This window comes from Strix aluco, chromosome Z, assembly GCF_031877795.1.
Source record: "Strix aluco isolate bStrAlu1 chromosome Z, bStrAlu1.hap1, whole genome shotgun sequence".
In the NCBI taxonomy this organism is placed as follows: domain Eukaryota; kingdom Metazoa; phylum Chordata; class Aves; order Strigiformes; family Strigidae; genus Strix; species Strix aluco.
Window position 1 is genome coordinate 84715660 of NC_133971.1, and position 26358 is coordinate 84742017.

Below are 26358 nucleotides of genomic sequence, written 5' to 3' on the forward strand. Positions count from 1 at the left end.
CAATGGCTGGGATGTTGGGTGAGAAAGATGCAAGGTCATTGGTAAACAAACAATTTTTCTTTGGAAACTGAACCAAATGCCCATCCCAGAGCAGTAGGTGTGCTGGATCCCCATTTTCTATGAGAGCAGATACATAGTAGTAAGCACATAAGAAACATCCTGTGGGGCTTCTGTGAAGTGCTGACCTCATCCAGCCACTGATTTCTGTGGGGGTGGAGTGAATCTATCAAATTCTTGTAAGACTTATATCATGTCGCTTAATGTGCCTTTAGTGCAGTCATCTTTTCTTTGGAACAGCAGTGCTCTCCAAAACCTGAGTCACAAATGGCTGATTAATCCTTTATTCCTGTCATAGTATTTTGAATTACAGTCTGAAAAATCAAACCAGTGTTTCAGAAACACCACTCAGCATTTCTAACCTTTTTTTTCTCACTTTTGCTTCCTTCGGAACTGTTCGATGCATCCAACCACAAACTGCAAACAGCACTGGCTGCCCTTGAAGTGTATTCCTTAAGTAATAACTTGTTTGCCAAAAGAAATCTGCCGAGTTATAGTATGTACTGCAAGTGCATAGCATTATTTTTTTCTGTGCGTTGCAAACATTAGGTTTGCACTAAGGGCAGGAGGGTGTACATCAAATAATTACAGAAACAAGTATGAGTCTTGAGAACAGGCCAGTGCAGGGAATTCCAAATAGCTGATTAAACGCATTGTCAGATAGCAGGAGTCATCATGTATTTTATTTAATGCATCTCTCCCACGCAAATGTTGCAGAATCCAGCATCAAATTGTACAGTGAGCCAAATTCATTTAGGGAGCAACAAAGCTGACCCAGGGATAGATCTGCGCTGGTACTGCTGAAATAGCTCTTCAGTTCCGTTTGGCAGAGCAAAATTCGCAACTCTATAAGCAGCCACTCACCACTAATAAACGTCTTTCCTCTCTGCAGACCAGCCTCCTGGCTTGTCATCTCCCTTCAGCTGCTTCTGGAGAGACTAAACATTTACAGAATATTTCTAAATACATTTAATTATTAAATATATTCAATCTGGGCAGATTAATGTTTCATGGATAATTAAATATCTGACATAATGGATAATGACATTTTAAGCTATAGTGTGCAATTCTGCTTACATTCTCACTTCCTTTAGCTTTGTGTCTTTATGCAGAGCAGATCCAGACTTCTGTTGGGTTAAATAGTACGGTTATAGGGCCAGATCCACAAAGGGTTTGGGGCTTTCATTGAAACCAATGAAAAGTTAGCGGCTTGTGCAGCAATTGAGAACTTAAGTATCTGAGCAAATGTTGCCCTCAGAAAGGGCAGTAAATTAATAGAGAAAACTTCAAATAAGGAAAAAGAGGTTTCCTGAGAAGATCCAAGCAGTTATGAGACTTAAGTTTTTGACAACTTGTTGCTGTATCTCTTTTGAATTTCTCCTGCCCTCCATTTGGATTGGCTTGCAGTATTTCCACAGTGACTTGAAAAGTGAACAACCTCACACAGTAACATTTTTTTAATTATTATTTCAGTGAAGGATATGAATAAACAATTTATATTTTCCTGAAGGATTTAAATATGCTGTTTGTCCACATGAAATCTTAACCAAGACTGTAATTTATCCAGATGAATGATGACGGGCTTACAGTGATTTTTGGTTTTGGCAGGTTGCTTTGCTACCAAATAATGCTGCTGATCTTAGCAAGCAAATCACGGGTGAAAAAGTGCTTGCATCTAATGCATATATTCCTGGCCCCCCAGGCCAGCCTGGCCAACAGGGCCCTCCAGGTAAGATACAGACCAGAGGGATGTGAATGTGCAGTAGTGCTATGAATAAAAATAGTAAGATTCAATCTTTCAGTGTGATAGGATTTCATGTGTTTCATATTTTGATTGTTATTATAATATTTGCATTTGTGCTAAATTTAAAAAGAAAACTTTCTGGTCATTATGATCAGCCTCTGCCAACTGTCTAACATCATCCATTGTGTTTTAGTCTCCATGTGTTTCTTGGCATGCAAGCTGTGTTTGTCCTGTATGTGTTAAATTTCTCCCTCTCCCTGGGATATCTCACCTGCTTCAGTTGTCATTTCCTGTATTTTAACTCTGTCTTAAAACACTTTCCATTTCATTTCAAGAATACCTGTTGCTTTAGCTCACTGTCATTAGTAGAGCAGAAAATGTGCTTTCAGTTTGCAGGGGTTTGTGCCAACTGTTTTAGTTGTCTTCGTCTGGTTTTGCAAGGATTCATTTGTTGGTTTTATGTTGTGTTCCAGATTCAAAGGAATCTGAAAAGAAAAGTAAAACTCTACTCACACCTTCTTTGCTAAGGTATAGCTTCCAACAATGAGAAAAGCAGAGAGTTCCTAAAGCTCTAACTTAAGCCAGACACCTTGCAACTGGCAGCCAGTCATGCTAAAAATTTTGCAAACTCTGATGTAGATCTAATTTTGGATTGGTAATAAATCCAAAGAAATTCAGCATTGTGCTGGATTTCAGGAGGATTCTTACAGAGAACTAGCAGATATTCCTTATAAGGTTTGATTTACTCCCTACTGAGCTGCCCCCTCACTTATCCCGACTTTTGCAGTCTTACTTTGGTTTTCGAGACTTTATCTCATTTTCTTGGATGACAAGTATCTTCAGACTTCAGTATATCATAAGTGCAAGGACAATATGGTTAGAGACTCTGCGTCAGAGTCTGAACTGTACAGTGCATCGCCTTGCAATCTCTCTAACGTAGGCCTGACTGCAGGTCTTCCATCTGGTTCCCCCCTTGACTGAGCTGTCCAAGGTACTGTAGAATTATCTGTTCGCTTGGAAACCATCCCTGCCCACCTCTTCCTCTGCCCGCCATTAGCAACAGTGCAGCTGGGTCTTCAGGAGGAGTCGCAGAGTTTCATCACTGAACTTGATTTTACTCCTTTTGAAAACCCTAACTGAACATATTCTGTCCTGCTGAACCCTTTTTACTCTCTGCCTTTCCTTTTCCATGTCTTTCACATGCTTTCTGTATGAAGAAAAGAACTTTCCCCTCTAATTATAAAGCAGTTCAGCTTTGGTCCTTATTTTGTGCAAATGTTGTTTCAGGTGCCTGATTTTCTGTCTTTCTTTTCATAGTGTTTCTCTTGAGCTAAACATATGCTTTGTTGCCTGGGTACTTCCTAAAAACTAACATTCTCTGCTGAACCAGCAGAAGCTGAAAAGGCTATAAAGCAAAATGCAAGAACAGAGCCTTTTTTCCCCTAAAACATTGGCTACTATACTGGGCAAAAGAGAGGTGCGACCCACCACTGAAAAGGGCTTGCTTCTATGCCAGTCAGGTAGATGCCTTTGACCCAACATTCCCATGAGTTTTCTGAGGCTTTCTTTTTATGAGATGTTCCTCAAATGTGACTTGTTCTTTTCTTCTTTGTGTGAAAATGAGGCATTTCTGCTTTTCTTTTCATTCCCAGCCTGTGTCCCTAACCACCTGGTAGTGGCAGTCTTGGCTTCTTTGTATACACAAGGTTTAATTGTTTTGTGAACATCTCTTGTAGCTACTGTGACAAGGAGTAATGTTGTCTCAGATGACTGATGTGTTAGTTGTGTTGTTGTGGATTTGGGTGTGTTAAGGCAACCAGTCCATTGGGTGGTTCAAAAATTGATCAGTCCCCACTGCTTGCATTGATGAAGTGTCCTGAAGACTTTCCCTGGCAGGTAACCATTGCTGTTGTTTGCAGGGGCTCCAGGACCAAAAGGGAGTCAAGGAGTTCCTGGGTCACCTGGACCTCCCGGACAGCCAGGTCCTCGTGGATCAATGGGACCTATGGGCCCATCTCCAGACATATCACATATTAAGCAGGGCAGACGAGGCCCCGTGGTCAGTATTCTCATCTCCCGTCATGCATTGCACAGTTGGCCTTAGCTCCACAACTTCTCATGTCCCTGTGAACACTTTCTTTTCTCTTGCAGGGCCCACCGGGAGCCCCAGGGAGAGACGGTAGCAAGGTGAGGAGAGGTACTGCTTTCCATAACGTGGGCACAGGCACATGTGAAGTGCAGGCTTGATAGAGAGACCCTCTACACACTTGTAGTCACACCCTTTTACCATCTCACTTCCTTCACTAAGCTGAAAACATCCTGTTGTCCCATTCCTTCATGTCTTCCTTCTGCTATTTCATGCTTACCATTCCTTAAGTCTTGCAAATAGCCCTGCCAGGCTATCTGTCAGGCAAGGTCCTTTCCTTTCTCTGCAGCAATTTTGGCTTTTCCATGAAGAAACATTGATGCCTTAGCCCATTTCATTAGACTGCTCTTTTGTGAATTTCTCCTGTTAACTAGTTTGCTTGCTACGATCTAGAAATATCAGAAGTGCCCAACTCTGATCCCACTAGAATCAGCGGCAATTTCCTTGAGTTCCTCTTTCACTTTCTTTTCTTTTTCCGAGCAAGCGTAAGCTGATGATTCTTGATCTGGGGACAGTAAGTAAGAGAGTCTGCAGAGGCAAACTGTTATATTTTCTTTTGTTTCCTCTAGTCACAGTAAACTAACTGAGGTGGTATTGATTACAGGGGGAGCGAGGCGCACCAGGACCAAAGGGGATACCTGTAAGTATTGCTCACAGAAGGAATTTCCACAACAAAGTGATGCTGACTACTAACAACAGGTTGGCCAAAAGTCAAGACAACAGTGAAGGATACTTTACATGCACAGAAAATGTTATTGGAAAGGAAGTGATTACCTGTTTTCATACAAGTGTTTTTTCCTACACACCTCTTCCCTTGCTGGGTGGGACACTGAAGGCAGTAAGTGCCCCTCTGCCCTACAACAGCAGTGGGACATCGTCAGAAGGCAGTAGCATGAGATCCCATGCAGAGTGCTAGTTAGTACAGTTCAGCCACCGCTCCTAATGGAAGTTTGACCCCTGGAACATTTTAAAATCCTGCCCTTCGTCTCTCTGGGATTTGGGAAGCTATAGGCTTTGAGCGAGTCATCAGGAGAAGGATGAGTATTTACAATCTGTTTTCAGGTGAAATTGTTTAAAGATTTGTTTCTTACGGTGTTTTCTCATTGGTGGAATGGATTTTTAAGAGTGTGACCACCAGGGTGTCCTCGGTATTAAACAGTGTACTTTACTATGTGAAATCAGCTAAAAAGAAATTATTTTCTAAAATTAGGTAAAACCAGATGGATACTCTCTGCATTGTAATTATCAATATATTTAGTAAGTGATGGACAGCAGCAAGGTTACCGTATTGAAGAGATACCTTCCAAATACCAACATTCTTGAGAAAATTTTTAAAATAAATAATAATTACTGATTTGTTAGTCATTCTAAGAATGTAATTTCTACCAGTTTAATAAGAAGGCACACAGGGAACCAAGATTTATCTCCTCTGTTCCCATGAGATGTCAAGATACTCTTAGGAGGCAGATATAGCAAAGGAATTGTTAAGTAACAAAAGGGCTGAGCACCTTGTAAATGTAGGCTCTGCAAAAACATTTGCCTTCTTTTGAAAATTGTTTCCTGAGCAAGTTGATTCAAAACCAGACTGTTAACTTCTGGCAATTGATATGAAGCAGTATTTTACTGAGTTACCCCTGAAAGAGTAATTATATCAACCTGTTTGAAAACTGGAGGAGCGAAAGTGGATTATTATTAATGACTGTGCCTTGTGACTGCAGGGCCCACCAGGTTCATTTGATTTCCTATTGCTGATGATGGCAGACATCAGAAATGACATTGCTGAGCTGCAAGAGAGAGTGTTTGGCCACAGGACTCATTCATCAACAGAGGAGTTTCCATTACCTCAGGAATTTACAAACTATCATGACACAGTAGATTTTGGATCTGGAGAAGACTACAAACCACGGACAGCACCCAGAGACTCCAGGATACAGAAGGCAGCTCATCCTTAGCTACACCTACTGAAAAATAGAGCCCCTTTACAGTTCTTCAATATAAAAATGCACTGACAATGTAAAATATATATATATAATTTCCCAGTTTTCTCTTTGCTTTTACCCAACCATGCTGCCTGTACTGTAGCTTTCCTGGTTCATGGTAGCCTCCTTGCAGTAACTCCATACCATCAAGCCTGCACTGTGCGTTGTACCTAGACTATCAAGAAAACCTTCTTAATATATAATACAATTAAGGCATGCTCTAGCTAACAGCACAGACCACAGCATTTCATCTGCCTACCTTGCATTCTATGTCCAAACGACCCAGTACCCAAATTTTGCCAGGGGTAGAGTGGTAGCTGAACATCATCCCTGAATGACATCAATAATGCAAACCTTAATTCACAGTTTATACATATAAATGTATTATACCACTGAACTCAAGTCTCCAGCTCCTGTCCCCAGGCTTAGGAGAACATGAAAAGTGGATCCCTGTTTCACAGCAGAGGCCATCTGTAAGTGAAATGTCTTCATCTATTATGCCCCACCGTGGCAGGAAAAGGCAAAAAACATATGGTGAAGCTGTGATACAAGGGAGCTGCTTCTTGATCTGGAAATTATTTGGCTTTGTGTGGCTAGAGTATCATTCAGAGACAGTTGAAAAGATGTGTTTGTCCTAAACTAACACTACTTTTCCCTTACCGTTCTCCCACTGCTCAGTGTGAAGGCCAGTTCCCTTCCTCGACAGATTCATGCTGGACACATTACTCAAAGATGAGCAAGAGAAAAGGGGATATATAAAACAGGAAAACCAAGCATAAGTGAATCAAGTAGGCTTACTGGCAAGCACAAAATCAATCCCAGCCTTGCAGAATGAGTCGGATTCTGACTTCCTGCAGGTTCATGTCTTCCTTGGTGAAATGCTGAAGTCCAAGTGAAATCAAGACCAGTGAGAGGCCTCATGTTTGCAAAGAGCTCCCATCTGTTTTGTTCCTCTGCTGCATGAGAGCAACCTAAATGGCATTCACGGAACTGGAACACAGAGCTGCAGTGTGTTTGGCTGGGTATACAAGGAGTATCAGCAGGTGCACGAGTGCACACGACAAAACACTTCAACCAGTACGAGGATGGCTAAGGTGAGGTACTGTACCTGGGATCCTGTATTTGTGAAGAGGGATGAAAGGGAGTGCCCTTCTTTTACACTGGAAAATTGGATGCACAAGTTAGACCATACCTCATGGATGATGTGTATTACCATTTCTTTTGGATTACCACAGCTGCTGAGGACTTTGCCATGCTTAGAAGATAAAGGAGTATATTAAGCACAAAACTTCAATGTTGTATTTGTGTAGCTGCTACTTCTACAGTATGTTTAGTGCTGGGTCATGTCCCTGTTACAAATGCAAAGAAAAACTTCTTATTCTGCCATGTTTATCAGGGCTTGCATGTTCTAATAGAATAAATACAGGTAAAAATATAAGCAGGCCCTTTTCAGATAACCCATAAAGGTTTGGATTCCCTTCCATATTCTCTGGGCCAAAAGATAGTTGGTGTAATCCCTACACCACCAGTACAGGTCATGTTGTACAAACAGCTGGCTGTCTAGACCTTTCATATCTTTTGCGTATTATCTTAAGAGGATGTGTTCATTCATGTAACTGTTTCCCAATTCCTCGCTATCACTATGCCACAAGCAAGGGCATTAGCTCTAAGAACCTTAACGTTCTGTATTCCTTTTCATGTTATACGTATATCAATATTTACAAAGCAATGACTACACCACTGGGATAGCTTGGAAAAAATTATAGCACTCTCACCCTGTGGTCTTTGGGCTTCTCTTCTGGAAGGAGCTCTGCCAGCAGCTGCAGATCCAAGTAGTCTTGAGAACCAGGTAGTAAGGAAATCAGTGAGGCTTGGGAAAGGAACTTGTGGCCAAAAGAGTGATGGTCTTATACACAGCAGGCTGAAAGAAACCTCTAAGACAGCATGAACTGGGGCATTTATGTCTTATTTTCTTAATTTCAAGCAGACAACTAGGTATAAATAACACATTCATGAATATGCAATTTTAAGTAAATTTGTTAAATGTCAAATGTTATATTTGTAACTCTTGCCAATTATGTAACTCTTGCATATGTTTACCACACACCCCATCACCTGCTGGATCAGGTTGATTCCCACTAGAGAAGTAGTAGCTGCAGGGTTTTTTGACCATTGGATAGTGAATAATGAGTTAGATGAATCACTTCCGACATACCAACTAAATTCTATTGCCCCCTGCCCACAAGAAGATGTGTTCTAAAAAAGGCACTTATTTTAGTTCTAAGCTCTGCTTTTGCAAATATAGACAAATACCAAATGAAAAGTTCTTACAGTTTGACCATCAAATTCAGGGGCGGGTGACAATTGCCCAGCTGTGCATAAGTATCCAAAGAAGGGAAATTCTGAGACTGGACCAGAAAAATAGATAAAATACATGCTTCACTGTAAGTACAGAAAGCTGTCCTACAGACTCATGAACATAAAATATGGCATGTGTTTACATGCCTTTCTGAATGGAAACCTCAATAACTTCCCTTTCTGGAGTCTGCACCATTGGTTTTCACAGCCTAGAGCTGGGTTTCCAACTGACATGCCTCCTCCATAAAAAAAGACGGTGAAGGAAAGTGCTTCTTGGTCCTTGTGCTTCACCCTCCTCTTTCCAGACTCCCTGCCCCAAAGCTGTTGGCTGCAAGCAGCAAGGAGGGGATACTACAGTAAAGATAAGTCCACTTGACAGGAATTCTTCCAGCAGGGAGAGCCCCTCTGAGCACAGCTGGCTGGGAAGGTTCAGCTTTCTGTCTGCATCCAGCTAAGATATTTGCATAGACTTTTCTCATTTTATTTCTGATTAATTGTATAATAACTTTCATAACACACTGTATCAGAAACATTTCATTAAGATTTGGGGATAAACACATAAAGACACTCGGATAGAAAAGTGACATTTTCTTCAACATACCCAAAGTTTTATAAAGCCACAGAAGAAGCATCATTTCCAATCTTAAGCTTCATTACTGGATAGCCAGGGAAGTCATTACCTTGTAAATTATTTATTACTCTGTGGCTCCAAAAATAACAAACTCCCCCAAGAACCCAAATTAAGAATGTAGAAACATCTACATTCGTGCCTAGTTTCATTACCAGGCTCATGCACATGACAACTTTGTTTCATAGAAATACTATGTATAATTTTATTAGAAAGAATTATTATTTTGATGTTAAGACATCAAGTTATAAGCAGAAGGATAATAAAGAGTTTGTTATTTTATTAATATTAGAAATATATTTAATGGAAACATTTGCAAGAGTGTGTAGTGATGGGAAAATGCTGATTGTTAATGGGTTTAACAAGATCGTAAAGCTTGGAAAAAGTTTTCTTTCAACACTGTGCCAAGTACATACAGGATTATAGTCTTTCTTGTGAAGCTGGAATACTGACACAGGAGAATTCCTATATAGTCAGGCTAAGCCAGGAAAAGAAGAGGAAAATTGACTGTAAATGGAATTAAGGTAATGCCTGGAGTTATTGTTGGCATCAGCTTGAATAACCTTCTTCCTAGAAGTATTTCAGAGTTAATACGCTAAACCCCAGAGAAGCAAAAAGGTTGGGGGTGAAGTCCGAGCATTTGTTCGTTTCACATTAAAATCCGTATGTCTGTACCTATTACACATTCCAATAGCTATACTGTTCACTTTATTTATATATGAAATACTAAAATGTGTATAAAATTATTGTGATTTTATGATGTATTCATAATAACAAAGATATTTTTTCTTACACAGTTGGTAGCTGCTTTTGTTACACATTCTTTCTCTGAAATTACAGAAACGTTGGCTGGAAGAAACAAGTAGAAGGAAACCTTTTAGCATTTTTCTTGGGAGCTGAACCGTAGGCACTGCCAGGACTATGGGGGTGTGAGGTCTTGCAGAACAGGGTGGGTTTCTGTCTGTGGAAATAAGGCGTGCACCCACCTCCACTATGAGGACGGCTGCTCCTGCGCCCCGTGAGGGCTACATGAGGCTGGATCCACCAGCCTTACCCCATGCTGCTGGCGCATGCAGCTTCTACACTGCCTCAGGATGCGGTACGGGGGCCCACAGGTCTTCTGGCATCCCACCACCGGTACTGGGGAACAAGGGAGAGTAAGAGAAGGGCTCTAGCAGGCCCCGGCAGGCTGAGCCCCTCCCCACAGCCGCAGGGGGATCCTGTGAGGGCGCTGTCCCACCCCGCCTAGCTGCGGTGAGGGGCAGCAGGGAGGCCGGCTGTTCTCCTTCCTCCCTTCAGAGCCCACCCTGCGCCGCCACGGCCTCACCCCAGAGGCGCCCCGATGCCGCAGAGACATCAGCAGGGCTGTTACACCGCCCAGCTGGCTGCGGCGGCAGATGACGGCCGACACGGCGGGGCATGGAACTGCAGCTCCCGGCATGCCGCGCGGCCCGTCCTCGCCCAGAGGGGGCGCGCTCCGGTGCGCCTGCGCACTGCAACGTCACCGACGTGAGACGAACAGCCCCCTCCCCCCCCGACCGCTTCCCGGGAGACCGGGGCCCCGCCCGGATTCCCAGCCCCGCTCAGACCTCTCGGTACGCGGCTCCGGGCTTCATGTCCCGCCGAGCCCAACGGCGGCCCTCTGACCCGCTCTATGCCGCCGCTGCGGGTCGTGCCGGCGGGTAGGGGCGAACTACAATTCCCGGCGTGCTGCGCGGCGCGCGGGGGCTGCCGGGAAGTGCCTCCCAAGGTGCCCCGCGGTGGCGGCGGCTGGGAAGAGGGCGAGAGGGAGGCAAGATGCGGTTGTCGGTGGTGGCCGCTATTTCTCATGGGCGCATGTACCGGCCGTTAGGGTTGGGCCCGCGCTCGCGCCTCGACCTGCTGCGTAACCTAGTGACAGCGCTGGTGCGGCATGAGCGCATCGAGGCGCCCTGGGCGCGGGCCGACGAGATGCGGGGCTACGCCGAGCGGGTGAGCGGCCGGGCCTGACCGGGCCTGACCGGGCGGGGGGACGGAGGGAGGGGGGCGAGGGGCGGCGGAGGCACCCTAACGGCTCTGCCTCCTTCCTCCCCGCAGCTCATTGAGTACGCCAAGCTGGGGGACACCAACGAGCGCGCCATGCGCATGGCGAATTTCTGGCTGACGGTAAGTAAGTACTGCCCCCGCCAAATCCCTCCTTGCCCGCCACAACCGTGGTGCTGGAGCTGAGCGTGCCGCCCCGCAGGAGAAGGACCTCATCCACAAGCTGTTCAAGGTACTGGCACCCCGGTTCCAGCCCCACCCCGGCAGCTACACCCGCCTGCTGCAGATACCCAACCGGGATAGCCTTGACCGCGCCAAGATGGCAGTCATCGAGCTCAAGGGGAACCCCTACCCGCCGCTCATCCGCCCACAGCGCAACACCGAGAAGACACTGCTCAACCAGCTCCTGAAGGGCTACCGGGAGGACATGCAGCGAGCGGCAACCCCAGAGGCCCCCAAAGGCACCCTTGTGTAGGCATCCCCCACTGCCCTGAGGGAGGCCCCATGCACGCACAGAGATGGGTCTTGGCGTGAGCTGCCCGTGCGCCAGCCAGCTTGTTGCTGTGCTGGAGCACAGGACTGGAAGGTGTCATAGGAAGTCTGAAGGTTGATTACTAAGCTTGAGTTGCCATGATGGGAGGCATAAACTCAAGGTTTACTTGCTTCTTCCTGTGGTTTGAAGCAAAAGAAAGAAATCAAGCTGAGAGCCCTAATGGTTAATAGTCTCTGTGTAAATAAACTGTTCAGAAAATGTGTTCACTTCTATTTGGATTATATTCCTGTGCACACAGAATCATGGAATGTTTTGGGTTGGAAGGGACCTTAAAGATCATCCAGTTCCAACCCCTCTGCCACAGGCAGAGACACCTTCCACTAGACCAGGTTGCCCAAAGGCCCGTCCAACCTGGCCTTGAACCCTTACAGGGAGGGGGCAGCCACAGCTTCTCTGGGCAACCTGTGCCAGTGTCTCACCACCCTCACAGTGAATAATTTTTTCCTTATATCTAATCTAAATCTACCCTCTTTCAGTTTAAAACCATTACCCCTCGTCCTATCCCTACACTCCCTGATATAGAGTCCCTCCCCATCTTTCCTGTAGGCCCCTTCAAGCACTGGAAGGCCGCTATAAGGTCTCTGGGTAGGGGAGGTGCTCCAGCCCCCTGATCATTTTCGTGGCCTCCTCTGGACCTGCTCAAGCACATCCATGTCTTTCTTACACTGAGACCCCCAGAGCTGGACACAGCGCTGCAGGTGGAGTCTCATGAGGGCAGAGTAGAGGGGGAGAATCCCCTCCCTTGACCTGCTGGCCACGCTTCTTGATGCAGCCATGGGCACATTTGGCTTTCTGGGCTATGAGTGCACATGGCTGGCTCATAATCAGTTTTCCATCCACCAGTATTCCCAAGTCCCTCTCCTCAGGGCTGCTCTCAATCCACTCATCCCTCAGCCTGTATCTGTGCTTGGGATTGCCCTGACCCATGTGCAGGACCTTGCACTTGGCCTTGTTGAACTCCATGAGGTTCACACAGGCCCACCTCTCCAGCCCATCGATGTCCCTCTGGATGGCACATCCCTTCCCTCCAGCGTGTCAACCGCACCACACAGCTCGGTGTCGTCAGCAAACTTGCTGAGGGTGCACTTGATCCCACTGTCCATGTCGCCAACAAAGATGTTAAACAGCACTGTCACGTCCCGCTCAGAGGGAGACAAGTGACTCAGATTCGCAAATCTCCAATTGAGCAGATAACGGTGAACCAAGTCTCGAAGTCCAAACATTAACTACCCACAATGTACTACTTGGACACACAATAATTGACTAAGTATATAACGAGTTATGGCAAGCAGTACAGTATGCCTTGTGTTACTTAATGGTAGTGAAGGAAAAAGGGGAAAAAGGAAAGGAGGGAGATAGAGAATTGTCTAGGTTGGAAAAGACCTTGAAGATCACCAGTCCAACCAATACAGATCACCGGTCTCGGTTTCTGTGTCGATCCCGCCAGTGAGGGTTACAGGAAGCATCCATCTTCTTCACTTCACTGCACTCTCTGGGCCCCTGCCCCCCTCCTTCCCCCCCTTGATTTATACCCACTTTCCTTGGGTCTGTCCCCTAGGTTGGCCCACATACCTATGTATCCCATGTATGGGGAGGGGTAAGGTGTTTCATGGGATGATGTAATTAGCATGATCATGTTAGTCTTTGTTAGCATAATCAGGGTGTCAACTTTAATATGCACTTCATGGATAATGAAGCAAAGGTCATTCACTGGACAGATGGTCCTTGAAACTTTACAAGATGCACCAGAGAACTGTCCTGTCTTCACAGGGGTCCCTCCTCCAGCTAGCCAGGCAGCCTTATCAGCTTCAACCTCCACACCGTCCACCCCGTGACTATAGTTTCATCTTGCAAGTGTTTGAGGCATTCCTTAGCTTGGAGGTTCTCAACTTTTATCTCAGGCTGTTTTTCTCAGTCTGTGTTTCTCGCAGGCCTGTTTTTTCATCTCTCCCAAGTACCAGTCCCAACACCGACCCCTGAGGAACACCACTGGTCACTGCTCTCCCCTCAGACATCGAGCTGTTGACTGCAACTCTTCGAGTGCGACCATCCAGCCAGTTCCTTACCCACCGAGTGGTCCATCCATCAAACCCATGTCTCTCCAATTTAGAGACAAGGCTGTTGTGGGGGACAGTGTCAAATGCTTTGCACAAGGCCAGGTAGATGGTGTCAGTTGCTCAACATGAATAACTTATTCCAGCAAAGACTGAGTTTGTTACAGCTTCTGGTCCAGCAGCCCTACTCTGGGGCAGTGTCTCCACTTCGCTGTGACAGAGCTACAGCGTTCTCTAGAAGCCAGCTGGAGCAGCATTCAGTGAAAAATCAGTGGGTTAGTTTTGCTGTTTCAGAAGGGTTGAATGCAAGTAGAATGGTAACACTGAGTAAGTCTTAAAAGAGGCAGTATCAGAGGGACTTGTGTTATAATAAGGAGGGAGTACGGGCAGAAAGAGTAGTCATCTCTACCAAAAACTTGCACCTTAGCCACAGGTGTAGGATTGCAAGAAATCTCAGTATTACCCTATTCAAACAAAAAGGGATGGTAGCAGAACTTTTTCGGAGAGTGATATAACTGCTGGGAGATAAGAAACTTAAATTGCTAGCTTTGTCTTTGTTTTCAAGTACAGCTAGTACTTGAAAGGTCTAGCTGTAGCTCTGAGTGAAAAAAAAAAGAAAAACCCAAACCCAAACATGTTGGGTTCCTTCCTCTCTCCCAAGTTTCACAAACTTAAGACAAATGAGTGATCCTATGTAGTGAGTTAGCTGTATGGAAAAACAAATTTTAAAAAAAAAAAAAATGAAGTGATGTGAAAGAACTTAAAATTTGGTAATTCTCTCTTCAGGACACTTATCTCACACAGTACCACTTCTCTTTTAATGAATTCCAGTAATAAATTAAAGGTGCGTGGCACTGCTTAAGGAAGAAGAGAAAACAAACTACTAAAAAGTCAGAGTTGAGACAGACCTTAATCTTTTATGTTTCTAATGACCTTGAGATTGCCCTCTTTGCCGCTGACCTAGCATCTTGTTCAGATGTTTTCCCCCTCAATAGATGAATCCAAACTGCTACTGCTGCAAAGCCTCCACATTATTAAAAGTCCATGTTGAGGCTTCAGTGAGATACTCAAGAATAATACCTTATCTATATTTCTTCCTTAAGTTCGTCTTTCAAGCTAGTAAACGGAACCCTAGCACATTACCAGAAACTGATGGCCCAGAATGCTGACTGTAGCCCTCTGGAGATTTTCCCTGTGCTTCAGGAGCAGAGGTGCTGCCCAAGCTTTTCACTGTAGCATTTCAAAGCGATAAGGCTACTGCACACCTTGAAGGTAAAGGTGAGTGCATCCGCGTCATCTCTTAGGATTCAGATCAGAGATGTGAATGCTGTTTGATAAGCATGAGTCTATGTTACCTATCAGTTTATTTCAGATAATTCAGCAGACTAACTTTTCTGTGGGACTGATAAGAAACTGAGAGGGATTTTAACCACTGAATCATTTTCCCTTATCCGCCGACCTGTCACTTTCTTAGAAGAGGAGGTACAGAAACTGTCAAACCATTTTGGTAGAAAACTCAAGGATATGAACGATAAAAACAAGTCAAGGAAGGAAGATGACTGCAGCCCCGTAGCACTAGCTGAAAATAGAGCGTTATGCCCATGCTACCATTATCCAAAACATCTGGTTTGATCAAAGGACCCAGAAGAAAGAGCCAGCAGACATATGTAGACAAATAAACGTGAACACACTGATTTAGAAACAGTTGGATAAAAACATTTAATGAGAGAAAGCAAGTCAGGCTCTCTTCTGCTTGTCCTTAAATTAATAATCTGAGGGGAAAAAAGTTTAGAAAAGCTAGAAGCTTCTAAGCTACATTGGGGAAAATTTCTGATACAGATTTTTTTATACACAAACCCTTAGTTTGCATACCCATATCTGTATTAGGATTAGGACTGCTGAAAAAGCATTCATCATCTCACAAGCATGGTGCGTTCTAAATGCAATTCTACTATGCATTCATCATCTCACAAGCATGGTGTGTAGTCCCTCTAAATGCATCTCCTGAGATTGTGTAGGCTTCTACTAAGAGAGGTGATTGTCCTGCCAGTCTGTCTTGTACTCACGTGGGTCAGGCTTTCAGCTGCCTGTAGGGGAAAACAAAGGGGAAGTTCACTGTTAATAAATGAAATCTGTTCTTACTGTTCCCTTGTATCCTGGCTGCCAGAGTCAGGTCTTCTCAATCAGCTTTATAACCATGTAATACATGCAAATACATGTTGGTACTGTCATTTTTATGTTCTGCCCCCCTCCACCTCTGGAAAACAGGTGCCTACCTGACTGCAGCTGTGAGACTCTGATACCAGTCATTAATATCTTGTTGGTCACTGGACATCAATAGCAGTGTCTTGTGTGGAAAGGAAAGCTGAAAGGCAAACACAATCTGGTACCACTTTGTGGCATCCTTACCAAGGCAGCAACTCTGATAAAAGGAGCGTCATTGCCACTGAGTTCAACTCAGCCCTGCATGCTGATTTCCACCATTTTTTCCCAGATAGGAAAATTTAGCATTGGTACTGGGAGAAGCCAGAGGCTGGGTGGTACAGAGCAAGTGCCAGTCTTGTCCATTCCTTCCAGCCACAGATGACAGCTCACTCTGACTTAATAGGGTGTTTGGAAGTGGGCAATTACGAGTTCTCAGCAGCTCTTCAGCCAGCTTGCTCCCATACTCCGAGCTGCCCCTAGGGGTCCTTCCACTACCACCATCTACAGATCACAGCTTGCTCAAAGTCTTCCCTGTCATAGCTCACGAGGAACGAGCTGACAGAGCTCCCAGGTGCTGCTGCCTAGGAAGACCTGAACTTGAAACCCTTACCTAAGGCATCAGTCCCAATCACAGACCCTGCAGCCCTCAGGGAGTTAGATGCACGAGCAATAACTGTTGTGATAATACCCACACCTTTTTGCATTCTCTGTTTTTCAGGATTTTCTATAAACTCCATCCACAGTCAATCAAACGCTACATATTCATTGTCACATGATTGTGGGGCTGTCCCCTCAAACATGTGGCTCTGATGAGGGCATGTCAAAGTCTTATCGCACCCTCCTCACCTAAACTAAGTAAAACAACCAGAAACCTGTACCCCAGAGCACTCAGGAGGGCATACACCATGAAGGGAAAAGGACCTACATCACTCAAGGGGAAGGGTTGCCCTAACTCAGACTAGTTCATTGCATTTACCATTGTCACCACTCTCACCATGTCAGTCCTGGTGCTGCTGAGACAGCTAGAGACCCACTGCACAATTCTGCCGCCACTGATGCTTCTGCCAGCCAGAAGTGTGAAGACTTACACTGAGGAGCCCTCCCTGGCTCTGCGTGTGGCCGAACACTTTATCCACTAAGCACTGGTGAAGTGGGTAGACAGCCTGGCATGCCAATTTGTTCGAGTTCAGCGGGTGCAGTGGGTGGCAGGGCTTCGTTGCAATAAAGATATCAGAAAAAAGGAAGAACATCCTGCGCTTCAGTTCTCCTCCCTTTGAAGGCACCACCAAAAGCCAGCCTTCCCGGATATACCAGCGCCCTAGGCATGCAAGGGAAATAAAGACAGTTGTCAGATCACTACTGGAACAAAAAAAAAAAACAAAAAAAGAAAAAGAAGGATGCAATGAGACAAAGAGGAATACAGTAAGCTACCCTTGTAGGTTAGCAGGTTCTACATCAATTCCAGCCACTAGAAGGCACTATCAACTGAGGCCAGATCACCAGCACTCATTACACTCATGCAGAAATAGTAAATCAGCCCAAAACTTTTAGTATGTGAGGAGCAGACTGAAGTTGTTATAAATCCACTACGTTAATTAAGAGGACATTATGAAACGCAAGGCTGTTTAAAGAGACCAGAACACAAACATGGTTTGAAAATGGCGTGCATACCTTTAAATTAACACAAACCTCCAGAAAACATAGCAAACTATGAAATTGTGTTGTCCAATTGTTTGTCATTAGTGGTGAAACAGAAGTTAGCCTAAGCATTGAACATTTATTGTTTTTCCCTTGTTTTGTTTGCTTGTGTGTTTAAAAAAAAATGGTTCACAGGTCATCTAACCATATACAGAGCTCCAGTAGTTAACAGAGTACAGAATGCAGATTACTGTTCTAATGAGAAGACAGCAAAGGGGATACAAAACAATGTATTAAAAGGAAGGTCTGAATAGGCAGCCTCATCAGCCTCTCACAGAATAGTGCCCAGCATCATCTACCCATGAAATGAACTGCAATAAAACAAAAGGCAGTGAAATCAGCAGGAAAAAAATCAAAACAATTTGATAAACCTAACTGTAAGGAGCAATAAAAAAAGTGGCATCTACACAAATGGAATAATTAAAGCAGTGCCTCTAACTAGAAGGACTACTGTACAAGACAGCCACCAACTCATGGGAATTACAAAGACTCTGACAGTAAGTTTATTTATAAAAATTTAAAGTCATAATAAGGTATTGTCATCTGACCTGGTCTGAGAAACACCTGCCAGAGAATTTCAGTCACTGTTTTTTGTGCCTTAGTTCTGGCTGAGCTAGTAAAATACCTTTTAGAAAACAACACAATTTTGTTTTAATTACGGATTGTGTCTTACTTCATATGCCACAGTCACAAAACATAGAGGCAAGTGAATTCCTGCTTAGCTTACTCCACAGGAACCACTCCTCTTGTCTGAATAAGAAACTGAGAAAGACAAGGGTGAGATGCAGGAATCAGTCTAAGCTTAAAACACAAATGGAAAGAAGGTGTCAGCAGTGTGGGGCTGGGAACTGTTTCCCTCAGACTAAGCTGTGATCAGACTCCCTGGCGTACAATCTGAGCTGAACGTCTTGGGATATAGATCTGTGTTCAGGAATCCCAGGGGCATGTGATTTAGGAAATTCTTATGAACGAAGGGCAAGGAAATCTCCCTAGGGAAGCTAGGGATGACCAAACAGTGTGCTGTGTTAAGAAGGCATTTCCAGCTAAGATTGTATTTGCCCTATATTTGGAAGGCAGCAAGGAAATCAGGGTCTCTTTCCATTGGAAGCAGCACATCTCAGAGACACTGCCAAATGTGAAATACCCAACTCCAAAGCTACTCTTTTTTTCTGAATCTATATAGCATTGTTTTCTCACCTCTTCCCTCCTAGTAATAGGATGCAATCTTAACAGTTCTGCAAAAGCTAGCTTGTTTTAGTCCAGCTTTCCAGAAACTAGAAAGCCCCAGCTGCCTCTTACTTTTCTGCTTCTCACATCCAACAGTACCTATTTTACTCCAGCTAATGGAAAACACAACCATCACAATTCTCTGTCCTAGATAACGAAAAGGTGTCTATAGACATCAACACTTGTCCTACTAGGTCTCAACATCTGAAGTCAAAAAGAAAAAGCAGGCCCAATGCTTTCAAACGATGGCTATCTCTGGTCTAACTATAGTGTTTGGAGGTTGGGTTTTTTTGTCATGGGGTTATCTTATTAGTTTTGTCATTCAGGATAACTGTTTTACCTTTTTACTTATGCACTACCCCAGTGTGCCCAGGCACTCACACACATGCTTATGCTCAGTGTAAGCAGAGCACACATTTGCTAGCTCCTTTTCAGCTAGCATCACCAGAAGGATTCTAAGAAAAATGGGAAAGAGAATTGTAAATTAATTTGTCCATTGACTGAGCATCTTTGAGAACGATAACTTCTGACAAATAACCTCTTTTTCTACCCATGCTAGTCTGTCTGGGTTAGAGTTCATTGTCTCCATAGTAGCTGGTATGGGGTTCTGTTTTGGATTTGTGCTGAAAACAGTGTTGATAACACAGGGATGTTTTAATTATTGCTGAGCAGTGCTTATACAGAAGTCAAGGCATTTTCTGCTCCTCACACCACCCCACCAGGAGTAGGCTGGGGGTGCACAAGAAGCTGGGAGGGGACACAGGTGGGACAGCTGACCCCAGCTGACCCAAGGGATGCTCCATACCATATGATGTCATGCTTAGTATATAAAGCTGGGGGAAGAAGAAGGAAGGGGGGGGATGTTTGGAGTGATGGCATTTGTCTTCCCAAGTAAACGTTACATGTGATGGAGCCCTGCTTTCCTGGAGATGGCTGAACAACTCCCTGCTGATGGGAAGGAATGAATGAATTCCTTACTCTGCTTTGCTTGTACAAGTGGCTTTTGCTTTACCTGTTAAACTGGTTTTACCTCAACCCACAAGTTTCCTTACTTTTACCCTTCCGATTCTCTCCCCCATCCCACTGGGGGATTTTTTTTTCACCCAAAACTCCACATGTATGAATTACAACCACAAGTACCTGGAGGTGTGCCTTAGAGAGTTTTACACACAGTGACTTTAAACTCCCCTCCAGCTGCAGCACTGCTCCTAGATGACCTTCGCAGTGTTTAGTGAGGGCACAGGTGAAGCCCCAGGTGACCATTTCATAATTGTCCAGACTGGATACATTTCTTACAATATTCCATACCTAGCTCCAAGCATGCATGCTCTGGGCATGGAGAGCACCCAGTCACACAAGAGGTCATAAAGAAACCTGTTATCCAATTAGATTATCACATGCCAGTGACTGTGACATTATGTATCTTAGCTATCAACAGAAATACTCTGATTTCTGGCTCAGTTTAACCATGCAGTTAGAAAGATACTTCATGTGAAGGGTGTGAGCGAAGTCCATGAAGCTTGTAGCTTCATGTAGCTTGGGCCCTTGACACTCGGAAATCTATAGTTGCTGCAATACAGTAGGGACAACACCACTACTTACACTCTTTCAGAATTATTCAATGTCTGTCTTTTATTCTCACCCAGGACTTACTCTCCTGATCTCCTTAGACAGTTAGTAACAGAAACCTAACTACATGTCATCAGTTCCTCCTATTTGAAAGTCAGGCAGCTAGGCTGCTGATTAGCCTCACTCAAAAATTCTTAATTTAAAAGAAAAAAGTGCTTGAATTACTAGTTATATTCCTCCACCACCTATCTGTAGAATTTGGGCAGAAAAAGGGAAAACAGATTAATATGGGTTGAGTCAGAGATGAAGGCGAGCATATCTCCTCCAGTTATCTCAGCTTGGCAGAAGAAAAACAGAGCTGTCAGTAAGACCCACCTGGAGTCAAAATCTGGGTCTTCTGTCCTTTGAGCAGTTTCTGAACCCGAAGTAGCTGCAATGAGTTCTCTCTCTTATGAATGATGTCTTGGACCCACCGAGATACCTCAGAAACAGATTTCACAGCCTCTGAAATTATAGCAGTATATTCTGAAGTTATCACAAATGAATACTTATTACACTTTATCTATCTTGCTGTGAAGATAAGATAAAATTAAGCAGCAGATGTTTTAAACCAAGTATCAGCAACAGATTTATTCAGTTATTTCAGCAGGAGTTGGACTGTAGAAATGTTGATTGGAGAGAGGCCTCTGCAGTTCTAGAAAAACATTTATTTGCCAATGAAACATTAGACAGAAGAATAATTTCCTGCGTTTGGAAGCAAAACCAGGAAAAATACCCCACAAGTGGTGTTAACTGCTAGTAAATATGGCATGAAGAACATGATCTAGAAAACTGAGGCACGTGACCAATAGTCATAGAATGGTTTTGGTTGGAAGGAACCTTTAAAGATCATCTAATCCAACTCCCCTGCAGAAACATTTTTTACTAGATCAGGCTGCTTAAAGCCCCATCCAACCCGATCTTCAACACTTCCAGTAATGGGGCATCAACAACTTCCCTGGCCAACCTGCTCCAGTGCCTCACCACTCTCATCACAAAAAACAGAGCTGTCATTTCTCCAACCTAACCCCTAGGTCACTTTTCCAGTCAGTTACTCTACATTTTTATTCTCAACGTGTTCTCAGGGACATCCTGATCAAGATGGAGAAAGGAAACAGTAGAAACCCAGGGAGAGTAAGATTTTTCTTCCTGTGGAATTAGACAGAAGATGAGAATCTAATTATTATCAGCAAGGAGGCTAACACTGATCAAAGTGCCAGCATCTACAGGTAGACTCATACTTGCAAGTTGCTGGTACTCTGCACTGTCTGGGCTGGTATTCTCCTGCAGGTCTCTGATGAAATGCTTGTACCTAAGATAGAGAGAGCAGGTTTATTTCACAAAAAAGATGCCAGGAACAGCAGCATCTCCTATCAGTCACAGAATGACAAAACAACATTCCACCACGAGATGGAGTACACATCTCTAAGCCTACCCAAGCAGCTTGTGGTCACAATTCTTCGATCACATTCATTTTATCTTCAAATTTATCAACTAAATTAACTCAAGTATTTTATACATTTGCAAGCTTTTGGCATTTCCTGGGGAATCTGATAAAAGCAACCTCACATGTTACTTAAGTCCATGAGACTCTCTTAGCATTCACATAAAAATGCCTTGAATAATAGACAAATTTCTCTTTGAACTATTTTTTTTTAATGTCTGAATGGTAGCATTTATACCATATGTTTCCTGCCCACACAAGAAAATAAAGGCATTTCTATAAGAACTAGGAACTGCCTTTTTCTTTCTTTCTCTCTAGTCTTTACTGGAAAGATCAGATCTCTGCAAATGCTTTCTCCCAATAAAGTCAAATTATTTTCAGTCTGAAATGACAGAAGAAATATCACATTGAATAGATTCATGAACTGGCAGAACTCATATGACCTGCAGTATATGTAACAGAGTTTTGAAGAAACTTGAACATGAAAGAGCTGATTAATGAAAAAATTAGACCTTCTGTTAAAAAGCCACCATTTTTCCAAACAGTTGGACAGCAACAAATATACTGCTATTTCACAAATTTAAAGGAGCAATGCAAAGAATTACAGTAAAAAGAAAGCTTCTGTTTATACCTGCCAAGCTGATTAAAAAGGTTACATAAAGCTACCTGAAAGACTGTGGTATGCTTGCTCTGAGTTATTTTCAAAGAAGGAGGCTCTCAATATTGCAAATTTGCTTTAGAGTGGATAAGACCATGGTTGAAGAGCAACTATTTGATCTACAGTACCATCAGCTGGATTCCCAACAAACTACCTGTGCTGTGTATTACCCACATACCCTCCCCAAGAAAGGGCAGCCCTTGAGTGCATGCAGCACTCACTTCATGCACTCAGCCTGCCTCCCTTTGAAGGGAAGATGATGCCTCAATGGGGGAATGCAGCAATCCAGACTGGATCTGTCCAGGCTCAGACAGCTGCGATAGGCACCAAATCTGAGGAAAGCATACAGTCCTGATAACCAGAGAAGGCAGAAAAGCTCCTCTGTGTTCATTAATCTCATCTCTATCTAAAAGCAACCATCTACAAGAGAGAAGAGTCACAATGCTCCAGGTCAGCAACCTGCACAAAAGGAGAGACCATCTCTGGCAGGGGGCACCACTTCAGACAGCTTGCTTTTGCTCAGGGCCTAACTTCAGTAGCTTACCAAGATGATAGAAAACCTCCACTTCCAGATGAGATCAAGATGAAGGGCTTTAGGAGCCAGTGCTAAACATAGCTACCTTTCTGCATCATCTCCCATCCGTGTACAGTGATTCCACTTTAATGGCATGTCTTGAGGTCTGTTTCATTGATGTCTATATAATCCAATTTTGAGACATATTAAGCAACTTTACCTCCCATAGCATGCCAAAAACTCATGTTCTTTTTTCCCCTGTCATACTAACACCTTGAAGACTCAGAATTGATGGCTTACTGGTGTAACCTCTGCAGGGGCAAAGGAAGCAGATCCTCCAGCTTCCTCCCTTGGAACTGAGGTCGAGTCTCCTGGAGTTTCTTAAACCGTCGGAATGACTTAGTTTTCCTCAGTTGCTCCTGTGTGCAGCAGAAAAGGCATATAGCTTTGAGACTACAGAAAGCAATACGGGCTCTAGTCTGCACCAGAGCTTGGCACTCTTAAGACCCTTTGAGTTTGGAACTGCAGTCAAAAACACAAGCATCAACAACTTCTCTTGTGACCATGGTCAAGCAATTCCCTTTCTCCTGACCACGATTTCCCAGCGGGTAGTGAAAGCAACATCCCTTCTTCATACATGCACAGCAATATAAAGCTAGTATACGCAGCAAATGGAAATAAAGAAAAAAAGGAAGGTTAACTTAGATAGGAAAACAAGGAGACCACCTGTGGCTCTTTGCCACTCATTTCAAGCAAAGCAATGCAGACCCACATTCCAAACACCTCAAGGCAAGTATCCAAAATGGCTTTTTCTTTTGGGAATTTGAAAGTGTGAATGCAAACAGAAGGAAAACTTCCCAATACATGCTGCAGCAGGGAACAAGCACAGACAAAAACTGGAAGTCAGGTGGTTTAAATCCCAGATACAGCTTTCAGGACTTTAAAATAAACAGATATCCTTCTGAAATTTCTTGGAAGACAGGTTGTATTTGGAGAGGTTAAGTAGGAAGGAAAAACTTCTCTTATAGGATAGAAAAAAAAATGGGAAGGAAAAGGAAATCCTGTTGTTAGGATACAGATAGTGGTAGTGGGAAATATTAGGACATGTGATAATTCTCCAGGAAGAGATCACTGTGCCCTAGTGTTCCCACTGCAAACTCTCCAGGTTTGCCAGCCACAGAGGAGTGGGAGTAAATACAGAACTCTCTTTGAGAAAGCTGTGCTCAGCATATGCACATATACATACAAACACCTGAAACAAGCTTCAAAAATTTGAAGCTCTAAATAAGCAGAGAAGTTTTCACCATGCTATTATGGAAGACTGAGAAAATAGCAGCAGTCCAGAAAAAGGAAGAAAACTGGTCACTCCAGAAACAGAAGAAAAAGGGAAGGATGTAACTGTTTGACAGAATGGAGAAAGAGAGGGAAGAAAGAACATGAAGAATAAAGGAGATATTTACCCTCAATGTTTTATTTGCCTGCTCCAAATTCTCAGCATAGTGGCCATAAAGCTCCAGATTCTGACAGAAATTTTCCAGTCCTGGTCCCAGATTCCCTCTCTCCAGGTGAAGCGACAGAACACTGTGCACAAGGAGCAAAGACTGCTCATGAAGGGTACTGATGGGATTTTCACAGCTCCCTCTGGTTCACTCTTATGCTGACCTTCCTTTGTCAGCCTCCAACCCACATCCAGTTTGTGTGCCAAATACATGCTTGGTGGTCACAGGGTAAGCTACAGAAAACATCCCTTAAAAACACCATGCAGCAGACTTACTGGGTTTAAACCACTATCCAGAGAGCAACTGGACATCTGGATACGTGGATACAGATCAGCAGTTTCCTGGGTACACCTGCAGGTACCACCAAGGCTAGCAGTACTAAAAGTGAAGGCCTGTTTAATAAGCTATTAGCTTTATTTCCTGAAATCTTACTTTTCTATCAATATACGGTCCTCCCCATATAATTACAGGAATCACATCAGTGTGTTCACTTACTGGCTGGCCGAATATATGGATTCCAGGGGTCCAAATATGGTTTCCAACACAGGAGGTTTCAGCGTCCCTTTGGCCTTTAAAATTGTCACAAAGAACTAAGTAGAAAAAAAGAGAGAATTTCAAACAGGTAAAACTCACAGGTCACTCAAAGGTTTTTCGTGGCACACAGGAGAAGTAAGAAGTTGCATGCTCTTTAGGTCAAAAAGACATCAAATACTGTGAATGTCTACTTAAGATCTCTATCATCAGATTAAGCCTTCTTGATAACTTTGACCACAACTGTAAACATGCGGAACAGCACTACAGCACTGATAGTCTACTTCAGTATTGCTAGATGCATCTGTTTTTCACCACCTTGTTCATAATCTATCTTTGTCTTGTCTGTGTCCCTGCATTTCATACATCTCAGGCATCTTAAGGGTAGTCCCCAATGTAATCAAAACTTAAAGATTTATGTCTGTGTACAGACCAAAGCCAAGGGTCCAAACCATGAGCTATTGGAAATTACAGACAAGGTAGAAGAAAAACAACAAAAAAAACTTTCAGCCCCAGCAGTCATCCCATGCAATAGGTATGTATCAAAGTCTTCCTCTTGACCCTTCCTCATGACAACACAAATAGGTACGTGCTGTCTGAAAGTACCCGCACATCAGAAGGGGCCAAAATACTCACTGTGACCACCAAATCCAGCTGCTCAAGGTATTTGTGTTCGGTTTCCAGCAGCTCTTTGGCTGTCCGGCTGCGTTTTCTCTCCCAGCGAGCCCTTTGCTCTTCCACAGGGTTTGCTCCCGCCATAAACAGCAGGCACGAGTCACGCATGGCAGCCTCAGGCTGATGTACAGAAAGGTAATGATCCTGAAGAGCCAAGAGAGACAGACACACAACAAAAGAATAACCTATGCTGCAGGGTAGGATTCTGAGCTATGAACCCTACACTTTGCTATGAAATAAGGGAAGTCAATCGCCAGCAACTACAATACATCTGTAAGATCAAGTGTGCAATCCCACTCACAAACCACTGCTTCCTGTGCTTTGCCCCATTCTTCACTCAAAATTCTCAATAAACCCAAGGAAGTTAGTGGGTGGAATAGGTACTGCATGTAGGAGTAGAAAACAGCCATAAGAGGGGGGGGGGGGGGGGGGGAGGCAGGCACTGTCATTTCAGTAGTTTGTGGTTTCAGAAATGAGAGAGACTGAGCAACTGCTGTGAATCACACTATCCACTTACTAACCAGCTTCGAGGCTGCTCTTGTCTCCTGCAAAAGCATCATGCTTTTGTTACAGGGAAAAAAAACTCCCTCTTTTATCATCCGCTCTCAGAGAAGAGGCATGTGTTGGCAGAGCACCAGTTAAATATTGCTGTACCTTTTGATCAAAAGGTAGTGCAGACTCTTGTGCACTTGCAGCATGAAGTCTGCAGTTTGTCTGGAAGCTGAGCTACCTCTACAAAAGTTCTGGCTTGCGCATGG

General features: G+C 43.9%; 3 protein-coding genes across 3 annotated transcripts in view; 2 read left to right on the forward strand and 1 right to left on the reverse strand.

Annotated features, from left to right (window-relative positions):
• CCBE1 (collagen and calcium binding EGF domains 1) overlaps positions 1 to 9708 on the forward strand; it is a 102135-nt gene extending 92427 nt beyond the window's left edge. Inside the window, exons 7-11 of the mRNA XM_074813276.1 lie at positions 1666 to 1786; positions 3721 to 3860; positions 3953 to 3988; positions 4552 to 4587; positions 5666 to 9708. Coding sequence (XP_074669377.1) covers positions 1666 to 1786; positions 3721 to 3860; positions 3953 to 3988; positions 4552 to 4587; positions 5666 to 5899 — 567 coding nt within the window. The 3' untranslated portion in view covers positions 5900 to 9708. The remainder of the gene's footprint in view (positions 1 to 1665; positions 1787 to 3720; positions 3861 to 3952; positions 3989 to 4551; positions 4588 to 5665) is intronic.
• A 942-nt stretch (positions 9709 to 10650) lies between these two features.
• On the forward strand, positions 10651 to 11689 carry MRPL17 (mitochondrial ribosomal protein L17). The gene is made up of 3 exons (XM_074812135.1): positions 10651 to 10883; positions 10989 to 11057; positions 11137 to 11689. The coding sequence occupies exons 1-3, from the start codon at positions 10710 to 10712 to the stop codon at positions 11407 to 11409; spliced, it is 516 nt and encodes a 171-aa protein (XP_074668236.1). The 5' UTR covers positions 10651 to 10709; the 3' UTR covers positions 11410 to 11689.
• A 3546-nt stretch (positions 11690 to 15235) lies between these two features.
• Positions 15236 to 25719, reverse strand: ARHGEF39 (Rho guanine nucleotide exchange factor 39). The gene is made up of 9 exons (XM_074812776.1): positions 25562 to 25719; positions 24890 to 24984; positions 24356 to 24476; positions 23196 to 23314; positions 21521 to 21591; positions 20616 to 20744; positions 16835 to 17064; positions 15818 to 15906; positions 15236 to 15628 (listed from the first exon to the last, which is right to left on the reverse strand). The coding sequence occupies exons 1-9, from the start codon at positions 25706 to 25708 to the stop codon at positions 15613 to 15615; spliced, it is 1017 nt and encodes a 338-aa protein (XP_074668877.1). The 5' UTR covers positions 25709 to 25719; the 3' UTR covers positions 15236 to 15612.
• Between the last annotated feature and the right edge of the window lie 639 nt (positions 25720 to 26358).